This window comes from Gouania willdenowi, chromosome 18, assembly GCF_900634775.1.
Source record: "Gouania willdenowi chromosome 18, fGouWil2.1, whole genome shotgun sequence".
NCBI classification, from domain to species: domain Eukaryota; kingdom Metazoa; phylum Chordata; class Actinopteri; order Blenniiformes; family Gobiesocidae; genus Gouania; species Gouania willdenowi.
Window position 1 is genome coordinate 10,005,348 of NC_041061.1, and position 24,550 is coordinate 10,029,897.

Consider the following 24,550-nt stretch of genomic DNA (forward strand, 5'->3'; position numbering starts at 1 on the left):
TGTATTTTATTGTTATTTTTGCGCTTTTTTTTTTGTCATTTTGTGTTTTTCAGTAAGGTATGTTCTTTGGTGATATATGCACTAACTTTGCGAGCCACACAATACATATAGGGCCACATGTGGTCCCCGGGCCGCCAGTTTCCCATTATTTGCACTAGGGCTTATCATGTACATATCTTTTGCCACTTTTCGTATACTGTAGTGTGATGTGATATATAGTAATTGTATGCATTATGTTTCTTATCTGTTTTACACTGTATGTGACAGAATTTCAAGTTTGCTGTGAGATAATAAAGTGTCTTTTTAAGATTTTAAAACATTTTTGTTCTTATAAAATGACATTAACGGAGATAAATCGTGACCCACAATTATTTACCGTGTAACAATAGCCTCAATTGAGCATTTTAGAGCAAATTTTGGTTTCCTAAAGCTACATGAAATAAAAACAACTAAGAAAATGTAACAGGTGAGAGGGATGGGAAACCACAAACATTATGCACAACATAAAATGAAGCATCAGTATTTATTTTCAAACAAAGAATTAGCAACACATATTATGTGTTGATAAAATGTAACAAGAATACACAATGGAACATAAAAATGGAACATTTCTTTAATAATCTTATCTAATTGAAAATGGCATACCCAGAGTAAGTGTGTAAGTGAGTTAAAATCACTCAAAACTATGTTTTATTTAGTTTTCCAACTGCATTTTTGTACTATAAGTATATTGCATGTTTTTTGATGCATGTTATATTGTCTATTTTTCCAGTCATGTGTAAAATTTCTATGCAGATATATAATCAGTAATCAGTAAGTAAGTATTCGCATTAAAAAAGATAAATTGCAGATATAAATATTTAATCATTTGTATTCAATTTTTAATTTTCCTTTTGTTTTTTTTAAATATATTATTATATTCATAATGTTGGCAGGTTTGGTCCTCCATAAATTCCTACAATTAATTATGTTTTTTTATTAAAATGTGAATACATGGTTTGGACGTGGGGGGGGGGCGTCCAGATTAGAGGGGCTTTACGCGATGACGTCACACGCCGCGTTGGCTCGCATTGCAACAAGCGGTGAAAAGTTTTCGGACCCCCTCCCCTGTATGTTGTTGTAGGGGAAAAGTTGTGAGAACTTCGGTCGTGTGAATGTAGCCTTTTTCCGTCGCCTTCTCCTCCTTCTTTCCGCCGCTCGGCAGCTCGGAGGGAATGCTTGTTTTCTCCGGAGAACACGGAGAGCCGCGGACTTTTGGGGAGTTTTAACGAAAGGAATCTCAGCAGTGGCCATCATCGCTTCACCTCTGCCGTCTGATAGTTAGCCGTTAGCTGCTAACAGCCCAGCGGAGTCCGAGCTGCTACACCGAGTGTGTGGGAACCAAAGCCGCAGCAGCAGCAGGGATGGCGGAAACTAAAATAATTTATCACATCGACGAAGAGGAGACTCCGTATTTGGTAAAGATCCCCATAGCTGCGGAGAACATCACCCTGTTGGACTTTAAGCAGGTCTTAAACAAGCCAAACTACAAGTTCTTCTTCAAGTCTATGGACCAGGACTTCGGGTGAGCTGCAGGGATTTATCCTCTCACTGTGCTTTGTTTGACTTCATCATATTCGCCATTTTTTTTGGGTACAATTTGCTAAGTAGTTTTTTTTTTTTTTTTTTTTTAGTTGTAAAGCTCGGAATCCTGGGTGTCCAACATGCCGGTCGCCTCCCAAAAACGATCCGCTAGACGGTCGAATCCGGTCCCTGGAAAAACTTTTCCCTAAAACGAAACAAGGGAATTTAATACTGAAATAAAATACTGTTGTTGATTTCTAATACTATTTATAGGTAATGTATATGTATCTCCATACTATCCTTGGAAATGCACAAAATCTAAATAGCGCAATTAAATCTGGTGATTGAAACATCGGAATTTCGAGAAACAAAAACACTCTCATATCGTAAAAAAGTTTTTACACTTACATGAGGTTTTTCAGATGTTTTGATATTGAAAGGAAGTGTCTCCTAGTATGTACTATGTCACATCCCTATATCGGCATTCTATTCATACGAAAGACGGTGTTACCGGAAGTCACATGCCCATTTTGTGCGGTTACGGTTAGTTAGTCCATAACGTATTTAGGGTTAGGTAAGTTTTTTTTTTTTTTTTTTTTTAAATCTAGATTTTTTTGTTTTACCAAAGGTGTAAATTCTAAATTATTCGGAATTGGAATCTCACAACAGAAGTAAAAATATGTATGAAAAAGAGTAAAGTAACTGGGGTATTAAAAAATAACCACAAAGAAGAATCAAATTTATATTGGCAGCAAAACCTTTGACAAAGTATGTTACTCTTCTTCATGGATTTTTATTACAAATCTATATGGCACATTTCATACACAAAGTAATTCGATTACTTTGTGAGAGTATGGATCTTAAGTGGCATGTTTTGTTATAATCTGCACATGACGGTTGAAATGCTGCTTAAGTTTAAATTAGATTTAAAGTTTTATTAAATCATAATTTTTTACCAAAGGTGTAAATTCAAAATTACTCGGAATCGGAATATAAAGTGTCGTTTTTTGTTCATTTCATGTATTTTTGTTGGTCATTTTGTATGTTTTTCAGTAATTTTCTATGTTCTTCTTTGTTTACGCCAATGTCACCAATGTCTTCCCATGTCTGGACTAAGGCTTATCCATGTTTACTGAAATGATACACGTCTTTTGCCATATTTTAAATAGTGTGATGTCATATAATGTAATTACAAAAAAAAAAAAAAAAAAAAATAACGAAGAAGAATCACATGGATAATGGCATCAAATCCTTCAACAAGTGTTACTCTTCTTCGTGGACTTTAGTTATTTTCTTACCTCCCATTACTCGTAGTGTATTCATAGTTGTCAGCCTGCGTTTGCTTGTATTTAGTCAACAAAATAGTGTAAATTATTACTTGATGAGATTTACGCTGCTGATTGCTTCTAAAGCAGTAATTACCATCTGGAGCAGCAGAGCTAACATGATACAGCAGAAATTATACACTGTACTCATAACAAGGGATCATGGGGACCGTGAATGAGGAGCTCCACAGATGTGGACAAAGACAAGCTTATCTTATGTTGTGTAAAGTTTAGGGACGAGAGACTGATAGTGGGCGTGGCTAAAACAGGGGTCATCGTAGTGTTAAATATCCGTCCATCAACCCCGAGGGCTTTTCAAACTGGTACATTTCTCAGAATCATCATCCTCATCACAAAGGAGGTCTATCCTAGTCCCTGTCCCTGCTGCTTTCCTTTGCCCTAATCCTTCATCCCTCCCTCCCTCCCTCCCTCCCTCCGTCCCAGCTTCAGTCCATCATCCGCTGAAATCCTCGCCTTTTCTTCTCCTCGGGATTGAAGCCAGGGGTTTTGTCTCCTCCTCTTTAACACTTTGGCCTGCCAGCCGTCCCTTTCATTCCCTGGCTTCCTCCTTTTCCTCTACCCTCCTCCTCTTCCTCCTCCTTTTCTCCCAGACGTGAGCTGTCTTCTAGCTCCTATCAATTAATCTTCCTTTTCCCCCCCGAGTGGCTGCGTTGTATTTTCCTGCAGAGGAATGCATGTTTGTGGCTTATTGGCTCATCAAAACTTTTAAAGTTACTTGGATGAGAATGAAGGCTCAACATCTGAGCCTGTGCCAAAGGAGAGGATTTATCATCTCCTGCTTTCAAAGTGGATGTCAGGGCTTTGATGAATTTAGAGAAACAACAACAAAGATTCTGTTTACCTGGCACTTGGATCAAATATGTATTCATTAAGACTATTATTGCACTTGTGTCAGATCTGTGCTGAAAAATGTATTTCAGGTACATTGAATCCCTTTGTTGCCTTTTAAAGATGAGCCTTATGCACAGGGGCCGCCATCTTGAATGGCCCACACAGCATAAGTTTGAGGGATGCCGTGATACAACTTTTTCACTTCCGATACGATGCCGATATTGCAGCCTTGGGTATTGGTCGATATCGATCCAGCTTGTGCTGCGCGACACGAGTAAAGCATGATACATGCTACAGCATACGACATCGACTTGATGCAGAGGTTGGCCAACACGACTTCTGCGTCGAGGGAACGTGTCGGTTTGCAATTGCACACCATGTCGCTAGAGGGCTGTTTGTGTGTGTGTGTGTGTGTGGTTTTAGAGGACAATTAAAAAGTCTGTGTTTATCTTCCGGTCACACTAAACAATGTTTTATGTTTTTAGGCATCTTAAAATGCAATTTATTTGTGGATTATTTCTTACCTACTTAACCATGTGTGTTTTGTTTAGGGATGTCCCGATACAACTTTTTCACTTCCGATTCGATATCGATATTGCAGCCTTGCATATTGGGTGATACCGATATTGGTCCGATACGATGTCAGCATTAATCATACATACTTTTATTACTTATTTTGTAGTGTGGAATGTTAGAAAACGCTTGATCGAGTGATGTTATTCAAACAGTAATGTCATATGTTGACTATTGTTCTCTGTCAGTATATGGTGGAACAACTGAGGACGGGGACAAAAATAACAAAAACTTATCGGAGCGCTTATATTGGAGATTTTAGATGCAGACCGATAAAATCCGATATATCAATATCGGATCATTTTTGTCGGAAACAAACATGAAAAGAGAGCTTTATTTTTCAATATAAACATATGCAACATGCAAACAAAGTACAAGTGTGTCATGGTGTAGACTTTAAACAAAACGTCATACCTACTCCTCTAACAATCTCCGCAGCATGTCGCGCATTGTTTGCTGTTAATGAAACACACTTTAGGTACAGAGACGAGGCAGAGTAGCGATAATAACAGAAAACACACATCTTTTGTCTGTGATTGGACTCCGTTTAGCGGTGCTCGAGGTGTGGTGCAGCCATGAAATTAAATAATAAAACTCTGGCACTTTTTGTCTGTCTCGGTTTTTTCTTCGACTCAATCCGTCAACTCTCGTATTGACTGGAAAAGGCAGTGACTTACGGTCTGCATCGCGTCGGTACGGCGTAGGGGCCTACGTCGACGCAACCTGACGCAGTCGCATGTATCAGGCTTAAGAACAAGTTTGTAAACATAATGGGGCGCTGAGTCTGGGAGGACATTGAAGTGCTTTAAGAGTTAAATAAGCTAGAGAAGTGCAAGTTTTTGGAGCTAAATGCAGGTCGACTAGGTTTTTTTCTCCTCCTTGCTACTCTACAAGGACTTTTAAAGAAAGTTACCCAACTGAACCTCTAGTATTATATATGATTGTTTAATTGAGCTTGCAATTAAAATTCCCTACAGTTATTCTTCAAACACAAACTTTATGAGTATAATATTCTCCCTAAACATTTTTTGCATCCATCATATGTATGTTGAAGTGTGGTTTTGCAACCCAATATTGTGTAACCGTTCAAATCCTGCCGTGATTCTTTTAGTAAAACTATTAGGACTTTAGGTTATGTTTCTTTTTTCAGTCATTGGTTCTTATAAAAACTGTTTTTAATTAATTAGGTTTAGCAGCCACAGTTTTTTTTGCCTTTGCCAGGTCAAAATAATGGTTTTCAATCAAGTCTTTCTGTATCGTTTCTGCAGTTTACTTTAGGGAATTTCTTACAACAGAGAGCAGCACAAACATCTTTTTGAATATAAAAAAGCATCACGAACGTTGGTAGTGAAACAATGGTTAATGTTAGTCACACAGACACAGCAGAGATTGTTGGTTTAGGGCCAAATGGTCGTTCCCTGCATGCATGTCTGTCTCGATTTGTTGGCCCTGGATTAGAAGACTGGCATTCTGTCAGGGTGTATCCGCTGCTTAATAATACCCATAGTCAGCTGTGATAGGATCTCTGTAGGGCCTGGCTGAAATTCCTCTGAAATGTTATTGGAACAGTGCGATTAAAAACATGATTTTTTAGAATTTATTTTCATTTCATCTCCAGCTGTCATTGGGCGATAGGCGGGGGTGCACTCTGGACAGGGCGCCAGTCTATCATATGGCTAACACACACATCCATGCACTCCCATTCACTCCCACTACGGACAGTCATGTTTTAAATGGTGGGAAGAAACCGGAGAAAACCCACACAAGCACAGGGAGAACGTGCAAACTCCACGCAGAAAGAGCCTAAGTGTCCCCACTGGGGCTTGAACTAAGAACTAACCACTTCACCACTGGGCTGCCCAAATATTTTTATTATAAATATATGTATAAGAGTTTTATGAGTACATCAGTTTCCATCTCGTTAATTATCTGGAGTTTAAAAGACTCGCTCTGATTAACGGTCTCGTTCGCGAGTTAGCCGTCAAATTAGGAGCTTGCCCTCTTGTAATCCGACACCCCATGACCACGTTAAGACCCCATGCGCTTGTAAGAGGCCACACAAAGTTAATCTTTCTCCAAAGCCAAAATAAAACCCCCATCCCAGCCTTTCAAAAACTGTACAACTTCATTAAAACATTCTTCTTCAATTAGTTAGAATTTTGGATGTCAGAATTCAACAACTGTCACTCTGCGACTCAGGAGAGGAGTTTGTAGCCGTGTGTGTGTGTGTTTTCATTAGCCCTGGTTGGAGGCCAGCTGTTGACCTGAGTTGTGTGTGTGTGTGTGTGCGTGTGCGTGTGTGGTGCAAGCCAGGGCTGAACCTGGGAACCCAGGGCTGGAGGGAGGCCATTTGCTGGGTGTTTGGGGGTGTCTGCGGCCAGAGGAAAGACGAGGAGGAACTGGGTGGTGGTGTGTGCTTCAGAGTTACTGGATATTCTGCTGTGTGCATGTGCTCTTAAAGGGGATCAGGGAGCTGTTTCAGGAAGATTAATTGTTAGGAAAGCAAGAGTAAAGGAATTTAATGGTAACAGGGGGATGGATGTCGAGGGGCGAGTATTCTGGTACGGTACTCTGCATATTTCTAAGTCGTTGTGCATTATTTGGTCACACTTGAAATGTGTGTGTGAAATGACTCCAGACTGTCGTCACTTGTTTGTTTGCGGCCAGCGGAGGAATGAAGACAATTAGGCAATCAAGAAGATGGTTGTTTACCCGTGCACATGCAGTTAGTCGCATCGTGCACAGGGCGTCCAAACCTGGATAAAACTGAACAGATGAGAAGTCTGTAAGACATGAGGCGTTCCACTCCACGTCCAAACTAATGGCCACAAAAATCTTGTATCGACCACAAAACCAGCGATTGCAGCTGCTCCTCAAAGCCCGACTGAGCCTCTCTCCCTCTCAAAATAAGGAATTGGATGCTGGCAGATGATGTTAAAATAAGTTGTAAAGGAATGAGTGCAGCACTGTCGTCCCCTGTCTAGCCCCTCCTGGAAAACTACTACAGTAATACAGAAGATGAGCAAAAAAGGAAGCCCTAGTAGTAAGTAATGTTGTATCGATACTAATACTTTTACAGGTCATATCTTTTTGTGAACACCACAGTATCGGCATGTATCGTATTGGTCAATGCAATGCAACTGGTATCGGCATCAGGTCAAAAAAAAAGAAAGAGGGGGAGTTACCGGATTAACACTGCAAGTAGGTCTTATGATTGTGTAACGCAAAGAAGCACAAAAAGCCTGACTTGTATAGGTGTTAACAAAAGTAGCCGTTTTTATGTCTTATTTGGCTCCAACGCAATGATTTGGTGCTTTATGATATGAACGTGACAGAGAAATAAAGACAGTCAGGCATTCTTGTTGTTTGTTGTTGCTGTACCAACTCTTGAAACATGACTCATGGTATTCAGGAAGTGGGGTTAGAAGTCGGAGCAAAATCCCAGTGGGATAGTCCACGGTCGTCTAGTCAGTCGACCTTTTAATAAAGGCAGAGTCGAGCTGAATGTAGGAATGTTTATCAAGCTGGGAAAGGGAATTTATTGTTTCTATTGGTCTTGGAAGTATTTGTAAGTTTAGTTGTCTTTCCAAGGTTTTTTAATGTAGTATTCCTGTTTTCTTTTTGATCATGGTCTCTATCCAAAGCTCTACCCACTAACACATCTGGAAGATTTATGGCACGTGAACACAAAAGGCTTGTTCCAACATATTTTGTTAATGTCTCTGTGTTAATCCTGAAAGGTGACTGTGCTTGCTAATGCTTGTGTTAATAGACTTGGATCTGTAATGTAAGCTGTTGAATTCCAATTCTCTCCACTTTTAAACAGACTAAACTCTTTGCGTAGTCGCCGAAATGTAATGAAAGTGAAACATGTTACACACGCTTATTATTATTATTGTTAATCTCGCTGTTTTTATTCCTTTTCAGGGTGGTCAAAGAAGAAATTCCCGACGACGGCGCTAAGTTGCCGTGCTTCAACGGCAGAGTGGTATCATGGGTAGGTAATGAACGCAGCACGGAGCTGTCATAAATACAAAGGAGGGAACTGTGTGGGTTTCTCAAATAACCATTGTTCCAGGTCTATAGATGTTAAATGCTTTTTTAAAACTTGCACCTTCCTAAGTCAGCCAACAGAAACTAAAGTATAAATATTAATGCATGTTTAAAGTCTTGCTACATTTTGTTGCACATTTGAAGAATAGGTCGCTTTTATTTTTATGCAAAGTAACATGAATATCACTCACTAACACTCAGGCTGTGTTCGAAATGGCACACTCTGTACTGTACACTACGAACTCAATGAGTATATACTATATAGTATAGTAGTAGTATGTGATGACTGTTCCCACTGAAGTATTCTTCCAAGTTTCCCAAGATGCATTTTGAACAAAAAAACAACAAAAACCTAAAGCACACCGAGGTTGAATATCTTCGTTGATTCTCAACCTTTGAAAGTTCTGAAAACATTTTAAATGAGAAAGTGACTGGGGTGGTGTGTAGCTCAGTGGGTTGAGCGCCCGCCCATGTACGGAGGCTATAGTTCCTCACCTGTAGCCGGTCCCAGGTTCGATTCCCGGCTTGGGACCCTTTGCTGCATGTCATTCCCTGCTCTCTCTAATCCCTTTCCTGTCAAGCAAACTGTCATATAAAGGCCACTAGAGCCCAAAAATCTTTAAAAAAAAAAAAAAAAAAAAAAAAAAAAAAAAAAAAAAAAAAAACCTGAGAAAGTGACTAAGTACAATATCAACATGTGGTCATTTGATCCATAGAACTCGCGTATACACATTTCATAACGACATTTCGGAGACCCTCCATTGTGCTACTGACAAAACCTCCGGTTAACTTCGAAACAAGAGCCATATTTAAAAAACTAATTGAAGACAAGAAGAGATGCTTTTTGTTTTGAAAAGAGATGTTTGACTTTTCGCTTGAAGCGGTCCTAGCATGATTCTACATTTTGCCCGCAATGCATCATGGGGCGGTTGAGTATGACTAGTGTTCCCACCGTGCATACTTAAAACGATGTCCCGATATAGTATACATCTGGGTGTTTCTTGAGTACTCAAAGTACTCAATCTTTCCATACTATCTAACGTGAACACACTACATACTCATTTTGACTTCAAACTTAGTATGATTAGTATGTTAGTATGACATTTTGGACACGGCCTCTTGGGGGTGCAAGCTTTATCTTTTAATCACTAACATTATTTATCTATCACCGACAAAGGCGTTGTTACATAGATCAATAAATTAATGGCATTAAACGGGAGAATTCACTCACAAAGGTTTGAAATTGCCCCTCGCACGTTATTTATTTATTTATTTTTTTTTTTTTTTTTTTAAAGGATTTTTTGGGCTCTAGTGGCCTTTATATGACAGTTGCTTGACAGGAAAGGGATCAGAGAGAGCAGGGAATGACACGCAGCAAAGGGTCCCAGGCCGGGAATCGAAACCTGGGACCGGCTGCAGGTGAGGAACTACAGCCTCCATTTATGGGGCGGGCGCTCAACCCACTGAGCTAACCCCACCCCGCACGTTATTTTTTGCCCACTAATGGGTCTCGTGTGGCTCGGACTTTGGAAAAAGTTTGCGCAATGCATTGTGGGATTTGGAGTCCTGTAGAAGGCCACAAAGATTAACATCCGTCATCGTTTTTGTTTTAGATTAGATACAGGTACAGCTAAAATAAAGTTCTGATCCCCAGCAGCTTCTTAAAGTGTTTCATGAATGAGTGAATGTTCATATTTCTTAGTTATAGGTGATGAACTTCCAGTTCCTGAAAACACTGTGGGATGTTTATTCATCTAGAGGGAAACCTCCCTCCCTAGCTTTTCCCCATAGCTGTTGATTAACACATTGTGACTAAACAACCCCAGTTAAACAATAGATCCCACACGGTTTTAATGTACTTCTCACGTGGTGAGCTGTTATTACTTAAATGTTGCAGCGTGTGCGTTTAACTCGTCTAAAACGTTCGCTCAGTGAATTCTCACTCCTTGTTCTCAGCTGTAAACCTGAACAATTGAGACGTTTATCTGGTTTGACGGAAATTAAGCTTTTTAAGGAGTTTGGATCCTAACATAAAACATCTGCAGAATTACGCCAACGTTAACCAATCCTTTTATTTTCTATTAATCAGCACCATAAAACAGCATTTGTAGCTTTCAAATCTCATACTTTTCAGCCAGGGTTGTATCTCCCTCCTCAGTCCTCACCATAGACAAAACACCGAGACTTGGCCCAGATAGTTTGAGACGGACGCATCTGTTAAGTGCATACAAACCAAAAAAAAAGAGGCATTTAAACAGCGGAGGGAACAAAGCTCGGAGACCAAAGGGAGTTGGATATGTGATCTGCTCACCAGAACGGATGGAAGGGATCCCAGAAGACGAGCGTTTGATATTCGTACTTAGTGTGGAGAATAGGGTCAGGAGAGACGTCTGGGAGTAGAGGTCACCTCCTCACGGCCTCCATTAGGTAGAGATATTTAAATAAATCTTTTCACATTAGTGGCTTTGACTGATGCGTATCAGATTATATCGAACACTTCCCATCACCTTCTTCTCACTGTGTAACTGGACTCTCTGTTTCTCTGCACTTTGTGTGTAATGAGCAGAGACAGGTGAAGTGTAGGATAGCGTTTCACTTTGCCCCAGAGACGTCCACCTGAAAGGAGCAGCGTCTGCGTGTCAAACTAATTGACATCTTACCTGTTTTTCTCCTTTTTCCCTTCCGTCTTGCTTCCCTTCATTGTGTTTGTTTTCTAACAGGTTCCCACTCTCTGCGTTTGTCTGTTTTTTAACCGATTAGACGTCTTTAAAATGTCTCTCTCCATCAGCTGGTGTCCTCGGACACTCCGGCGGCAGAGCCTCCAGTGGCTGTGGTCCCACCCGTGGAAACCAACACGCAGCCCCCCCCCCCCCTCCTCCACCCCTGCCTCCCCCGCCTGCAGAAAGGACGGGAGGGATCGGGGACTCGAGACCCCCCTTCCTTTCAGTAAGCAAAACAAACGAGCTCATCTACTATGTCCATCAGCCAAACACTTTTCAAGAAAGAAGAAGAAATCCCGCTTTAAAACAGATATTTTTAACCTTAGGGTCGGACCCCATCTGGGGTCACATGGAATTAAAATGGGGTCGCCTGAAATGTGTAATAATTGGTAAAAAAAAATAAAACAAGTAAAAACGGATTTAAATTCTGTTAATCAAGAAAGAAGAAGAAATCCCACTTTAAAACATTTAAAATGGGTATTTTCAACCTCGGGGTCGGGACCCCATGTGGGGTCACATTGAATTAAATCTGGGTCGCCTGAAATGTGTAATAGCCTAATTGGTAAAAAAATAATAATAATAATTAAGTAAAAACAGATTAAAATTCTATTAAGAAAGAAGAAGAAATCCCACTTTAAAACATTTGTTTTTTAACCTTGGGGTCGGGACCCCATGTGGGGTCGCCTGAAATGTCTATTAATTGGTAAAAAAAAAAAAAAAAACTTAGTAAAATTCTATTTTTACATTTTTTTGAATTATTTTTTATATACACGCCACACAATAAATATCAAATAACTGTATTCTATAATTAAATGTTCTCAAATTTGAGTCTAATTCAAATAAAATGCAGTGTAAAAATATCTGAGGTGGTACACTTGTCACTTTGTGCTCTAATCCTGGCTACTCTGTATTTGTAACACATTTAAAAAAAAAAACATAATCAAAAAACTAATTGTCAAAAAAAAAAAATGTCTCTGGGGTTGCCGGACATTTGTGATATTAAAATGGGGTCACGACCCAAAAAAGGTCGGGAACCTCTGATTTAAAACCTAATTTTCCTGGTTTGTTGTTGAGGTGTTTGTCCATACATGATTATTATACATTCTTAGTATCATGTTTCGGAAAGAATGAAAAGAGCAGAGCGGCTCATGGGAAACTGATATTTGCTGGTGCCACCCTACTTGTTAACATGTGCTGTTACTGGGAACAGTGGGAAGGCCCTGCAATGAGAGGCATGATGTAGCATCAAAGCACAGATATGATGAGTTGGTGTTTGCTGCTGCTTTCTAAGCAGATACTGCCAGAACAAACTGCTGAGGTTGACATATTTAGTGAACGAGTTACAGCGTCGACCAAATGTTTTCATTATGTGTGTTGGGACCCAAAAATGAGTCATAGCTATGGTTATAGCTGTGACATAACTATAGCTAGTTATAAGCAAAGGAGAAAGTAAAGGTTTTATTTATTCCGCACAGTACTAACCTTTTGCTCTTCAACTAGATTATCCAACGAAACTTTTTGCTCAGACCATCAAAATAAAATGAATTAAATCTTAAATAACGAAAAAGAAAGGAAAAAAAAAAATCTAATTTAATTGGGTGATCTGAATTAATTTCAATAAATAAGTTAAATTGTAGCTTTTATTTGTTTCTGTTTTAAAAAAATATAAATATTTGATATATTCCACCTTGAAAACATGTGCTTTGCTGTGTTCTTCGGATAAGATTTCTTATATTTTGATTGAAGTTAAATTAATATGGACTATTTCCCTTAATTATTACATGGTAACGGTTTGATATAAATTTTTGTTTTGTCTAAGGTTTAAGCAGCTTCATATTTTTCCTTGTAACACGGATTTTTCAGCTGAAGAATTTGAACCTTTCCCTTTGTTCGGGTCACAGCTTGTTATTAAGATTGGTTTTTGGGTCCTGAGGCCGTACTAGTTGAGAACCACTGCTGTGGGAAAATGTTGCTGTAGACTGTAGTCACATATTAAACTGATTGCAGCAAAAAGCAGACTGACAGCACTTTTTACTTTGGTTGTAACAAAACAGTATTGATGTTTTAATGTTTAAATGGCTTTTTAGAGCTCACGTTCTTAAAAAAACAACTTTTTACTGGAAAATGTCTCATGTCTCAGACGTTTGTCTTCTCTAATTGTTTGTCTTGTTATCCAGTCCTAACGCCACAGGCAGCGTGGAGACTCTAGACGAGCAGACTGAGACCGAGTCAGTAGTTTCCTTCAGGAGAGAGCGACCCCGGCACAGAGAGGCCATGGATGCACACGGTGAGCAGAGCAACGACACATCATCACAACGCCGATGAAAGCAGCCTTTTATTTATCCAGCTACATCAAGATCTGGCAGCTCTCTATCCTCCAGACATCATAATCAGGCAGTGTGGGGGACGTGAGGAATGTTTGTAGTGCATGGATAGATGTGGTGCACGGGCATGAGCCGACATGAAGAGTCAGGATAAATCGTTAGCTCTCGTATCACTCACGGGCTTCTTCTTCTTCTTCTTCTTCTTCTTCTTCTTCTTCTTCTTCTGTGGTGTCGTAGCGCCTCGGATGAACGGACAGAGCAGGCTAGAGCGACACCTGGCGGGATACGAGAGCTCCAGTACGGTGATGAGCAGCGAGCTGGAAACCACCAGCTTCTGTGACTCAGAGGATGACGACACCATGAGCAGGTGGGCCTCGCTTCACCTTAAAACGTATATAGGTATACTAGGGCTCGGCAAAAAAATTGATTTAATCGATTTATTGAATTTGTAGATAAAAATGATTTTTATTTTGCAAATTTGAGTTTTAAAAAAAATAAAATAATTTTTTTTAATTTAAATTTTTTATTCCCACCAGTTTTTTTCTGGCTTTTTTACGTTCCGTCCTTGTGTGTTATCGTAGCGCAATGTGAGTAGGCTATGTGTGTGACACAGGCATGTAAGTTTTTTATTCGCACTGTGCTGAGATGCTAAGGGAAAAGTGCATTCTTATTTTTTAATTGTATTGTTATATGTTATAAAATATGTATTTATCTTTTTCTTAATCAGAAAATTTAAGCTACTGTGATGTTGCTGTTGCACTTTTGACTGCAGTCATTTTTAAGTGCATTGGGAAACAAAAATTGAGAATCGAAACTCCAATTTTTCTTTAAATCACCCACCCCTAAGTTATACAAATACTGATAAAATATATACATTTGTATGGTATTTAATCTTTTTCTGTAACTCACAGGTTCAGCAGTGCCACTGAGCAGAGCACAGCGTCGCGGCTGCTGAAGAGACATAGACGACGGAGGAAACAGCGCCCCCCACGTTTGGAAAGGGTACTTACTAAACTCTCAAACACTCGTGTCTGATTTCCTCCAAAATTTGTATTCAGTCAGTTCTATTTTGGAGAAGTTCAGCGTATGTTTTGGTCATTGGATTTTCCATTCATAAAAAAAGGATATTAAAGAACAAAAAGTGAGAGAGTTATTTAATTTTAATTTTGAAATTCAAAAATGAAGATTGAAATTCAAGGCATTTTTCTTTATAGCGGTTGAATTGAATGATAGATAGTTGATAGATTAAGAAAAAATTATAAAACTGGTTGGGTTTCCTTTTTTTGTTTCTAGAAACAACAATTAAATTTCATCTGTTTTATAATTTGCTTCATGCTTTGGTCATTAAAGTTTCCGTTCAGAAAAGACTTTTTAAAAAAAAAAAAAGTGAGTGGTTATTTAATTTTCATTTTAAAATTAAGATTTATCTTCAAGTCATTTTTCTTTATAAAGGTAAATAAGGGATAATGAAATGTTAAAAGATAGAAAAAATTCTTTGTGCGACTGGAAGTTGTTGTTTTCAAAGTAAGAGCTTGTTTTTGTGGGTTTTTAAGATAATGTGTGTACTTAAAACATTTAAATTACATTTTAAAAAACTTGAAAAAGCAGCTGTTTTTTGTTTGTTTGTTTCTGTCTTGGAGCATTTCAGTATTTGATTTTAGAAACAGAAAATGAAAGTTTTGTTTATCTCTTCTTTACCTTTATAAAGAATAATGACTCGAATTTCAATCTAAATTTTAACTACTCATTTATACATGTTTTTTTTTTAAGATCCTTTTTTAAACGGAAAATACAATGACCAAACTATACAGTTACTGGAGAATCAGCTCTTTTTATTTATTTAGCTATGAGAACAACTCTGATTGAAATTTCTTCCCTAAAAGTTTCTTAAACTTGAAATTTGAAAGTTCCTCAAACTTTATTCTGTCAGATTTTAATGGGTTTTTTTATGTTTTATTTGACCTTGTCTGCATATGCTGTTGAAGGTCAACACTACATGTAGTGCATTTTTTACAGCGGCTATGCATGTTTTATTATTGAAGTGAAAAAAAATGTATTTCCTTGCATTATTGTTGAATGAAAAACTTTATTAAAGGCAAGCTGTAAAAAGAAAAGGCAGTTTTACACCTTGGTGAGGGGGAAGGGAATAGGGGAGAGCGAGTTAGGATGGCACAGTGGAGGCAGTAGGGAGAGTAAATAGTCAACTGTTTTGGTTGTGCTGAAAGTGTAAGATTTCACAGGAATATGCTCAGGATCATTTGAACTTTTTCTGTTTTTCCAATCGTAGGCATCTTCTTTCAGCAGCGTGACAGACTCCACAATGTCTCTCAACATCATCACTGTCACTCTCAACATGGGTCTGTACACTCCACTGCACAAAACACCTCTGCAAATCTGCACAAAAAACATTTGTCACATTTTCAACCAACACAGAGAAATACAACTTCCTGGGCATCAGCATCGTGGGCCAAAGCAATGAACGAGGCGATGGAGGCATCTACATCGGATCCATCATGAAGGGAGGAGCTGTCGCCGCAGACGGACGCATCGAACCTGGAGACATGCTGCTGCAGGTGGGAGAAAGGATTCCATGTATCTCCAAAAGTGAAGGACATACAGTATGTGTCCAGTGAAAGCTGGTGTTGGAAGCAGAATATTACTGACAGTCACCCCTACAGCGGAATACCTGAACTGTAACAGCCACTGAAGATCTCGATGAAATAATCATTCAAAAACAAGCTTTGCATAATGTAGGAAAAGTGAAAACACTCACAGCTTTAATAAATCAGGATGGACGGGTCGTTGACCGTTTGCAGGACGGTGTCCGAGTTGAGGGAAATTACGTTGGGGCTAGTGACAGCAGAAGTCAGACATATTTTGAATTTTTGTTGTTGTTTTCTATGCATAAAATTAAGTGTTGAATAAAAGTCAAATATCAGTAATAAATTGAATGTCTGGACCAGAGAGCGGTGCTCATGTATGTAATCAAGGTGTGGAGATTGTATAAAATATTACAATAAGGTTTAAAATGTAAGATATCTCAGCCAGTTTTTAATGGTAGGAAATAATAAGTGGCACAAAGTTGACAACCACCACCTTAGGTTTGTGATCGCTGCTGTAGACTCTGAGGCTGATAGAGAAGTTAGTGAGATGTGACCCACACGGAGAGAACGCGCCGCAGCAGTACAGTAAAAATCAGACAATTTGTAATAGAAGGAAACGATAAACGGTTTAAAGTTGCCAAATAACCACATTGGGTTTGTTCAGAAGCGATGACGACTCGACGTGATCACTCCTGGGATGAACTACGGCCGGGCCCATGGAACGTCTCTGCTTTGAACGGCACGTACCACGTTCCCGAGAATTCAGTGAAGTGACTCGGTTCCACCGAGTAAAACAAATAAAATTTACCGGAAAAGGGTGTGAGCCCCTGTCCTCCACCACCACCCAACCATTTCAAAAAGGCCTCCGAGAGGGTGTTGACATCCACTCATTGAATGTCCATGTGAAATTAAAGCATGATTCAACAAGCATTAACGCAGGAGTAGTCATTTGAAATACGGGGCCTCCGTGACGCATACGGGGTAATGGGCCCTATTTATATATTAGTATGTGTCAATGATTTTTTGCCACCAACCGTCGTAATATTTGACTCTCAAAAAAAATGAGAAATTGACTTTCAATATTATTGGAACGCGGCCAATACAGCGGTGCGTTCAATAGCCCGTAAAATATGTCATTCTCTAAAATGACTGTTACATCGAAGGCCCTTTGTTAAACTGTGGTTAATATTCAGCCATGTTTGTACTCATGATGTGTTTCTCTCCCTCTGAAGGTGAACGACATCAACTTTGAGAACATGAGCAACGACGACGCTGTCCGTGTGCTGCGTGAGATCGTACACAAGCCAGGGTGAGTCAGCATTCCTCACACTCGGAGAAAACGGCTGGGTCGGCTTTTCTCAACAGTAACCAACAATGCGAGTGTTTGTTTCTGTGCGTTTTCAGGCCCATCATCCTCACCGTGGCTAAATGCTGGGACCCCTCACCTCAGGGTTACTTTACTCTGCCTCGCAGTGAGTTCACACTCAGCCTCACTTCTTTATCAGCGTCTCATTTAATCCACGCCGTGTTTATTTTAGTCATCTTTCTACTTCTCTTTAGATGAACCCATTCGACCCATTGATCCAGCAGCGTGGGTCAGTCACTCTGTGGCCATGACGGGGCCGTACCCTCCTTACCCGGGCAGTTCCTCCCTCAGCACCATCACTTCCTCTTCCTCCGTCACCGAGACAGAGCGTGAGATTTTTAGTCTTTCCTCCAAAATAAACATGTTTTCTTTTCCTGTCCTCTGCTCTTTGATATCCACACATTTTTCTAATAAAAAGTGTGAAAGCTGGTCTAATTCCTCTCAGACTGATGTTGTGTAATGCCCCTCTGTCTTTTTCCTGCCTCAGTCTGGTTGTTTTTTTTGGTTTGTTTTTTAAATGTAGCTGGAATCCTTTTTCTCTGCATCATTTGATCAGCAATCACCTCAATCTTCATCTCACTTTCTGTTTCTTTTTCAGGTTTCGATGACTTTAACTTATCACTACACTCCGACATGGCATCAGTGGCTAAAGCCATGGCTTCACCAGAGTCTGGTTTAGAGGTCAGGGATCGCATGTGGCTCAAAATCACCATCCCCAATGCCTTTCTGGGTAAGAAGACATGGTAACAACACTTTTTGGGATGCACTACTCACACTGTCTGGCAGGAGTTTATACGAGGGCAGGTTTGTTGTCTGAATTAAAACCCCGTGACTCGCCGGAGGAGAATAATCCCCTACGTGAATGCCTGGTTTGAATGAAAACATGTGTCAAATTGGAATCACCTGTGACTTAATCACTCTGAATAAAGACTGAGACTGGACATTTATTAAGTTGGTGCGTTAAGACGTAAACGCAATTTCTAATTCTTACAAAATGCAACAATTTGCAGGTAATTAGGACGTGTGAACAGCTGTGATAATTCAACTTGTTCACTGTCAGGTTGATGAGTATTCCCCCCAAGTTTAACCTTTTAGGAAAATAAAGTTAAAGGCACAAAAAAACACTAAAGGTAGTTTATAATGGAGTGTATTCTGAAAACAAACAAAAAACTGCATTTGCTTTTATTTTTTTTTATTTTTTAATTATGGTTACAAAATAATAGTATTAAATTACACATCTTTAATCACCTGGATCATTTTTTATTTTATTTTGAGCAGTTAATTTAAGTTAGAAAGAACATGAAACCTTTTTTTTTTTAAATGTTTTGTATTCGTTGCAAAAGGGCGGAAAATTTGGATACATTTCTACAAGGACTTAAGCTTGGGAATTTTGGGAATATTAAAATATATAAACCTTTCATTAACTCCCGAACTGTCTTTATTTTTAATTTTCTTTTTTTTTTTTTGTGTTTGAGAGTATTTTAATCTTTCTGCTGTTTGATAGTTTAGCTACTGCCAACGTGGATTTGTTGTATTGTCTGATCCGTGCAATGACAATAAAGCTTCTATATTCTATATCGAATTGGAAATTGGTAGACTATGATGCTAAAAAATACATTTTCCCTGCTATATTTAACATATCTGTTAAGGGCCAACCTTCATTTTTGTAAATTTTTTTTTTAATTCCTGTTTCTAACATTAAAAATTCTAGTATTTTTGCAACCCTAGTTGTAATTTTCATTATGTTCCCGTGAAAAATTTCCACCCCTTTGTAACCCTAGTTTTGTATATTGCATAAATCCATGATTAGATTTTACATCTTAGAGCCCCCCTAATGGACACTTATGGATGCTACAGCAATGGTTCAATCCTGCCTCAGATTGCATTTGTTTTAAATTCAAACTTGCTTCCTATTTTTGACTTTCTTAAAAATGTATTTTTCCCTCCCTCAAACTCTTGGCACCGTTTAAATAAAAGATTGAATGAATTAAGTCCCTTTCCCCCCTTTCTGCTCCTCTTCAGGCTCAGACGTTGTAGAGTGGCTTTTTCACCACATCGAAGGTTTCCAGGACCGCCGTGAAGCTAGGAAGTACGCCAGCAACCTCCTGAAAGCTGGCTTCATTCGACACACAGTCAACAAGATCACCTTCTCTGAGCAGTGCTACTATGTGTTCGGGGACTTGAGCGACTGCGAGAACTGTGAGTTGATGGAAGTTCTTAACGTCTGCTTTTTTGTTACTGTTAACATATTTTGAATGTCAGACGTTAAGATCTGACTTTTAATGTTAAATGGAAGAGTTTCTCATACTGAATTTAGAGGTTGGCTAATGACAAGCAGAGATGTTATAAAATAAAATTAAAGGTGTGAACAGATTAAATAAAAATAATAATAATGTTTGCAAATCTGACCATCGCAACTTGTGAATTTGTACATGACGTGCTGAACATATTAATGAACATATGAGATATGTAAATATGTCAGATTTTAGCCACAGGCTAATTTGGATCTGTTGTCCCTGGAAATTGCATAATTGCATTTATTTTCACAAAGAAAAAACAAAAAATAGTGACTATAGTTTGCTATTACCAAAATATAACTTATTTAAAAAAAGCATGATAGTCCATTAGAATAAGTGCACAAAGAAACAAACATGTACCGGTCGAGTTTGAAAACTCCAGTGTCAGTATAAAAGAACTTCTTAATGAATTTGAACCTTAAACATTTAAATCTGTTAAGACACAAACTGTTGCTCTTTTGCTTTCAGCTGCTGTGGCAAAGCAGTCTGTCTGCATTACTGTAGGAAAGAGGAGCTTTCCATTTCTAAATTGCTATACTGTAAATATTAATTCTAATATTTATTGTGTAGGTAACTATCATTATCACTGCTGTATATGGGATGGTTGTCCCATTTTCCCAAAACTCTTTTACGTTCAGCTGCTGAGGCAAAGCAGTCTGTCTACATTATTGCAGGAAAGAGGAGCTCTTTATTTTAAATTACTATTATTATTATTTCTAACAATTATAGTGTTGGTAACTATCAATATCACTGTTGTAGATGAGATGGTTGTCCCATGTTCTCAAACTTTTAATGCATCATTTAAGATTTTTTTTTCAAGTGACACAATAATATTCAAAGCCCTAATTCATACATCATCACATTTAGCTTCTTAACGACTTCCTGTTTCTCTGACTGCTGCTCACCCTCCGCTCCTTCTCTTCAGACATGGCCAATTTGTCCCTGAATGACAATGACGGCTCCAGCGGAGCATCAGACCAGGACACCTTGGCCCCCCTGCCTCTCCCTGGGGCCTCCCCTTGGCCCATGATGCACACCTTCCCCTATCAGCCCTACCAGACACATCCGTACTCCAGCCAGCCTCCTCCGTACCACGAGCTCAGCAGCTACAGCTACGCCCCTGGAAGTACTGGGAGTCAGCACAGTGAAGGTGAGCCAGGATCACACGTTGTTGGTTTTGTCCACTAGCATCTGTGAGCAACACAGTGGACTTCCATCAGTTATCATTTAACCTTTGGCTGTTGAGGAAGTCTCCAATCGAAATACTAACCAAAGTCTACAATCAGTGTATGTTTTGGTCATTGGATTTTCCTTCCAGAAATAGATATTTAAAAAAATTGAGGTTATTTCCATTTTAAAATTAAAAATGTATGGCATTGAATGAAAGGCATTTCAGATCACACCAAATGAAAAACGGGACGGGTCTTTCTTTTCCTGTCTTCTTACATTTCATTTTTTTTTACAAACGTAAAATAAAAATAACTGGTTTTTAATGTTTTATTTATCCCTTTAAAAACCAAAATCTGTAGTCCGCCTTAAAAACCGCAGAAATTTACATCAACTATAAAGCCAATTCTCAGTAGGGAAGGCTATAAAGCTAGGAATTAATAAACTGATGTATGGACATCAACTGCAGCAAGTTTGGTGATAATAATAAACAATAGTCGAAAAAAACAACCTGGTATTTGAGTTTAGTTATTATTTGTTTAAAAGCACTGTTTACATTTTACAGTATATGTAAAAACGGTGTCCGTTTATATTTATTGTAACAGAGTCTTGTTTTTCCACAGGGAGCCGAAGCAGCGGTTCAACAAGGAGCGAGGGAGAACGGCGCCGCAGCAGCAAAGGTCCAGGCAGCACCGCTGGGGTGGGAGAGAAATCCTCCCCCGCCGGAGAAGGGGGCGGAGCCGACTCGCGCTCGGGCAGTGGCAGCGAGTCTGAGTACTCCACTCGCAGCAGCCTGAGGCGCGGACACGGCTCGGCCGCCCCCAGCGAGCACAGCCACGCCTCCTCTCACCGCTCGCTGCACCACCGCATGCCCGCACCCCCACCACACATGTCGCCCTACCCCCCCGGCATCCTGCCCTACAACCCCATGATGGTCATGATGGTACCTCAGCACCCTCACCCAGCCATGGCCGCCGCCCACGCTCTCCCACACACTCAGCAGATGCCGACGGCGCAGATCTTCCCGGCGCTCCCCCCGCCACCTTCCTCCACCCCCGGTGGACCCCCCGGAGCCCCGCCCACTCGAGACCTGGGCTCCGTCCCCCCAGAGCTGACTGCTTCTCGCCAGTCCTTCCACCTGGCCATGGGGAACCCCAGCGAGTTCTTCGTGGACGTGATGTAGTTCAGTGAAGTCTGTGTTTCCATCTGATCTGATGACGATTTGCTGGTAGAAGTGTAGAATGAGGACAAATTGGTTAAAACAGGGTTTAAATTACAAATTAATTAGAAAAAATTGAGAATGACCAGTTGGGTTTTTTTGGTCAGACCAGATTCGTCTGCAGTCTTTCCTCGTAATTCCAAATTCTCCTTTCTCAGCGTTTCGTGCTGGGATCGCACAATAAAGTTAACGAGCACTCCATTTTCTGCAGTAATCTTGCACGACGGTTTCAGTTATTTTTCCTTCCCTACCAGGAACCTCACAGACCAGGTACGCTGTGTACTTGAAAGGATACAATCCTGCGTATTTATCTGAATCATCACATTGGATTTCGTACCTCGCTCTGTTCATTTTTTACACTCCAGGTAGACGACGTCATGTGTATTTTAGCCCGGTCTGTTACGGGAAGAATTGTGTAAATTTGTCTACAAGAATGAAATTTGGCACACTTGTAGTTCTTGATCTTCTGAATTGAAATCTGCCTGGAGCTGCAGCCAGTTCTCATTGGGGGTTGTCATATTGCACAATTCAGAATGGTGGCCACCCAAAAACAGTTTTTTTCTGTTTCTAGCCAAACCAAAAGTCACATAATTAAAATTACAAACATTTTTCCAAGGTTTTGGACCTCAGGTATTATATGACCTTGACTGGCATCGCTATATTGGAAAATCCAATATGGCCACCTGTGAATATTTAACATTGAACATGTTCTCCAGGCTTCTATGTTTAAAATAAGGACATTTTTGGTCGTAAATGTTCAATGTTGAATATTCAAAGGTGGCAATATTGGATTTTCCAATATTGCAATGCCAGTCAAGGTTACTGTCAAATAGGCATCATATTTAGAATGGCCGAGGTCCAAAACCTTGGACAAATGTTTTTTTTTTTTTTGTTTTAATTATGTGACCTTTGGTTGGCTAGCAACAAAAAAAAAAAAAGTTTTTCGGTGGCCATTTTTTTGAATTATCCAATATGGCAACCCCCATTGAGAATTGGCTCCGACAGATTTTAATTCAGCAGGTCAAAAACTATAAGTGTGCCAAATTTTATGCTTGTTGACCAATTTGAACGATCCCTCCTTAAAATTCCCCCAACAGACCAGACTATTCCTCCACCATTGTCTGACAATGATTGCCTATGTATATCTAATATTTTCTATGTTAAGGTAACACAACAGAACAGCAAATGTGAAAAAGAAAAAAGGTCCAAATAGCGTCTGGATTTGTCTTTTTTTTGTAAAGTAATAAGTGCCGAGTCACCAGAGAAAGCCTTGTTGTGAGGGTTATCATGTTTTCTTTTGGGTGGCTGTTGTAGTTTGTGGTACTGGTGGGTTTAAAGCGGTACTTTTTCAGTGTGTATCTTCAGTCATCCAAATGAAATGCTTATTTTTTATGTTACTGACTCACGTTATTCACTCGTTTCATTTTTGTATGCGTGACTTTATAAATCTAAATGTATAACCCCTACTACTAAGGTGCTAAATGAAGACATTTCAGAATAAAAGAAGCTGCCGGTGTCACAAAGTTTGATTTCTTTGATGTATGTTAGATGGTAAATTTCATACTTGCACACCTTACAGTTATCAGATATATTTGCTACTTTTTTTAAAATAAGATTTGACAAAATGTTTGGTTGTATATGTCATCCTCTTGGGAGGAAACTATCGGAATAGAATCTAGTAGTTGGAAATGAGCTATTTTAGGTGTAGAAAGTAAAATTTTCCATTTGTATCAATTTATGTTTTTTTAAAGAAACTAGATTTGTCTGAATCTCAAAGGGGTTACTAAGTACTTGTCATTTAAATATACAGAGACACGTATCTCAGCACTGACCCTAGTATTATATTAAGCAGGAAGTAAATGGTCAGAAAGCCGTCTTTTGGTGTGGTTTTGTTCTTTTGAGTTTTTTTTGTTTTTTTTTTTAATATTTTGAAGTTTGATGTATTTTTTTTTCTGTAATTTTGTAATCATTTTGTGTGTTTAAGTGGTTGTATAATGTCTTTGTTCTCATTTGTTCTTGTGTTTTATGAGTCATTTTGTGTGTCTTTGGAGTTATTTTGTGTATAATGTTTTGCTTCATCTAACTACGGTTATTGTCATTTTTTGCGTGTTTATTATTTTGTGTGTCATTGTCTTTTTCTGTATTTTTGTTTTATATCTTTTGTGCAATTTTGTTGCCATTTTTTGCTTTTGGAATAATTATGTGTGTGTTTGTCATTTTGTTTTTGTGTGTTTAATGCATCATTCTGTGTATTCTTAGAAAATATATATGTAATATGACATAGGAGAGAAAATAAAGCCCTAAATAAAAATGTAATTACATAAGCCAAGCCATGGTTTTACCAGAAGCATCTTAATACTAAACTATATAATACAATATCTCCATTGTGGGTAATTTAAAGTTTGGCCAAAGGAACAAGGAGAAAAAAACAAAGGTATTGTTTCTGGTTTGTTGGTTTCTGCTCTATTTCCTTCTTTTTTCTTTCTTT

General features: G+C 39.1%; 1 protein-coding gene across 1 annotated transcript; it reads left to right on the forward strand.

Annotated features, from left to right (window-relative positions):
* Nucleotides 1–1,053: 1,053 nt before the first annotated feature.
* On the forward strand, nt 1,054–23,581 carry dvl2 (dishevelled segment polarity protein 2). The gene is given in 17 exon segments (XM_028475053.1): nt 1,054–1,564; nt 8,241–8,310; nt 11,155–11,226; nt 11,229–11,297; nt 11,299–11,312; nt 13,264–13,373; nt 13,648–13,777; nt 14,322–14,412; nt 15,698–15,767; nt 15,844–15,983; nt 17,246–17,322; nt 17,418–17,485; nt 17,574–17,708; nt 17,978–18,109; nt 19,402–19,578; nt 20,602–20,826; nt 21,467–23,581. Coding segments are annotated over 17 exon segments (2,301 nt in total). The 5' UTR covers nt 1,054–1,403; the 3' UTR covers nt 22,027–23,581.
* The last annotated feature ends 969 nt before the right edge of the window (nt 23,582–24,550 follow it).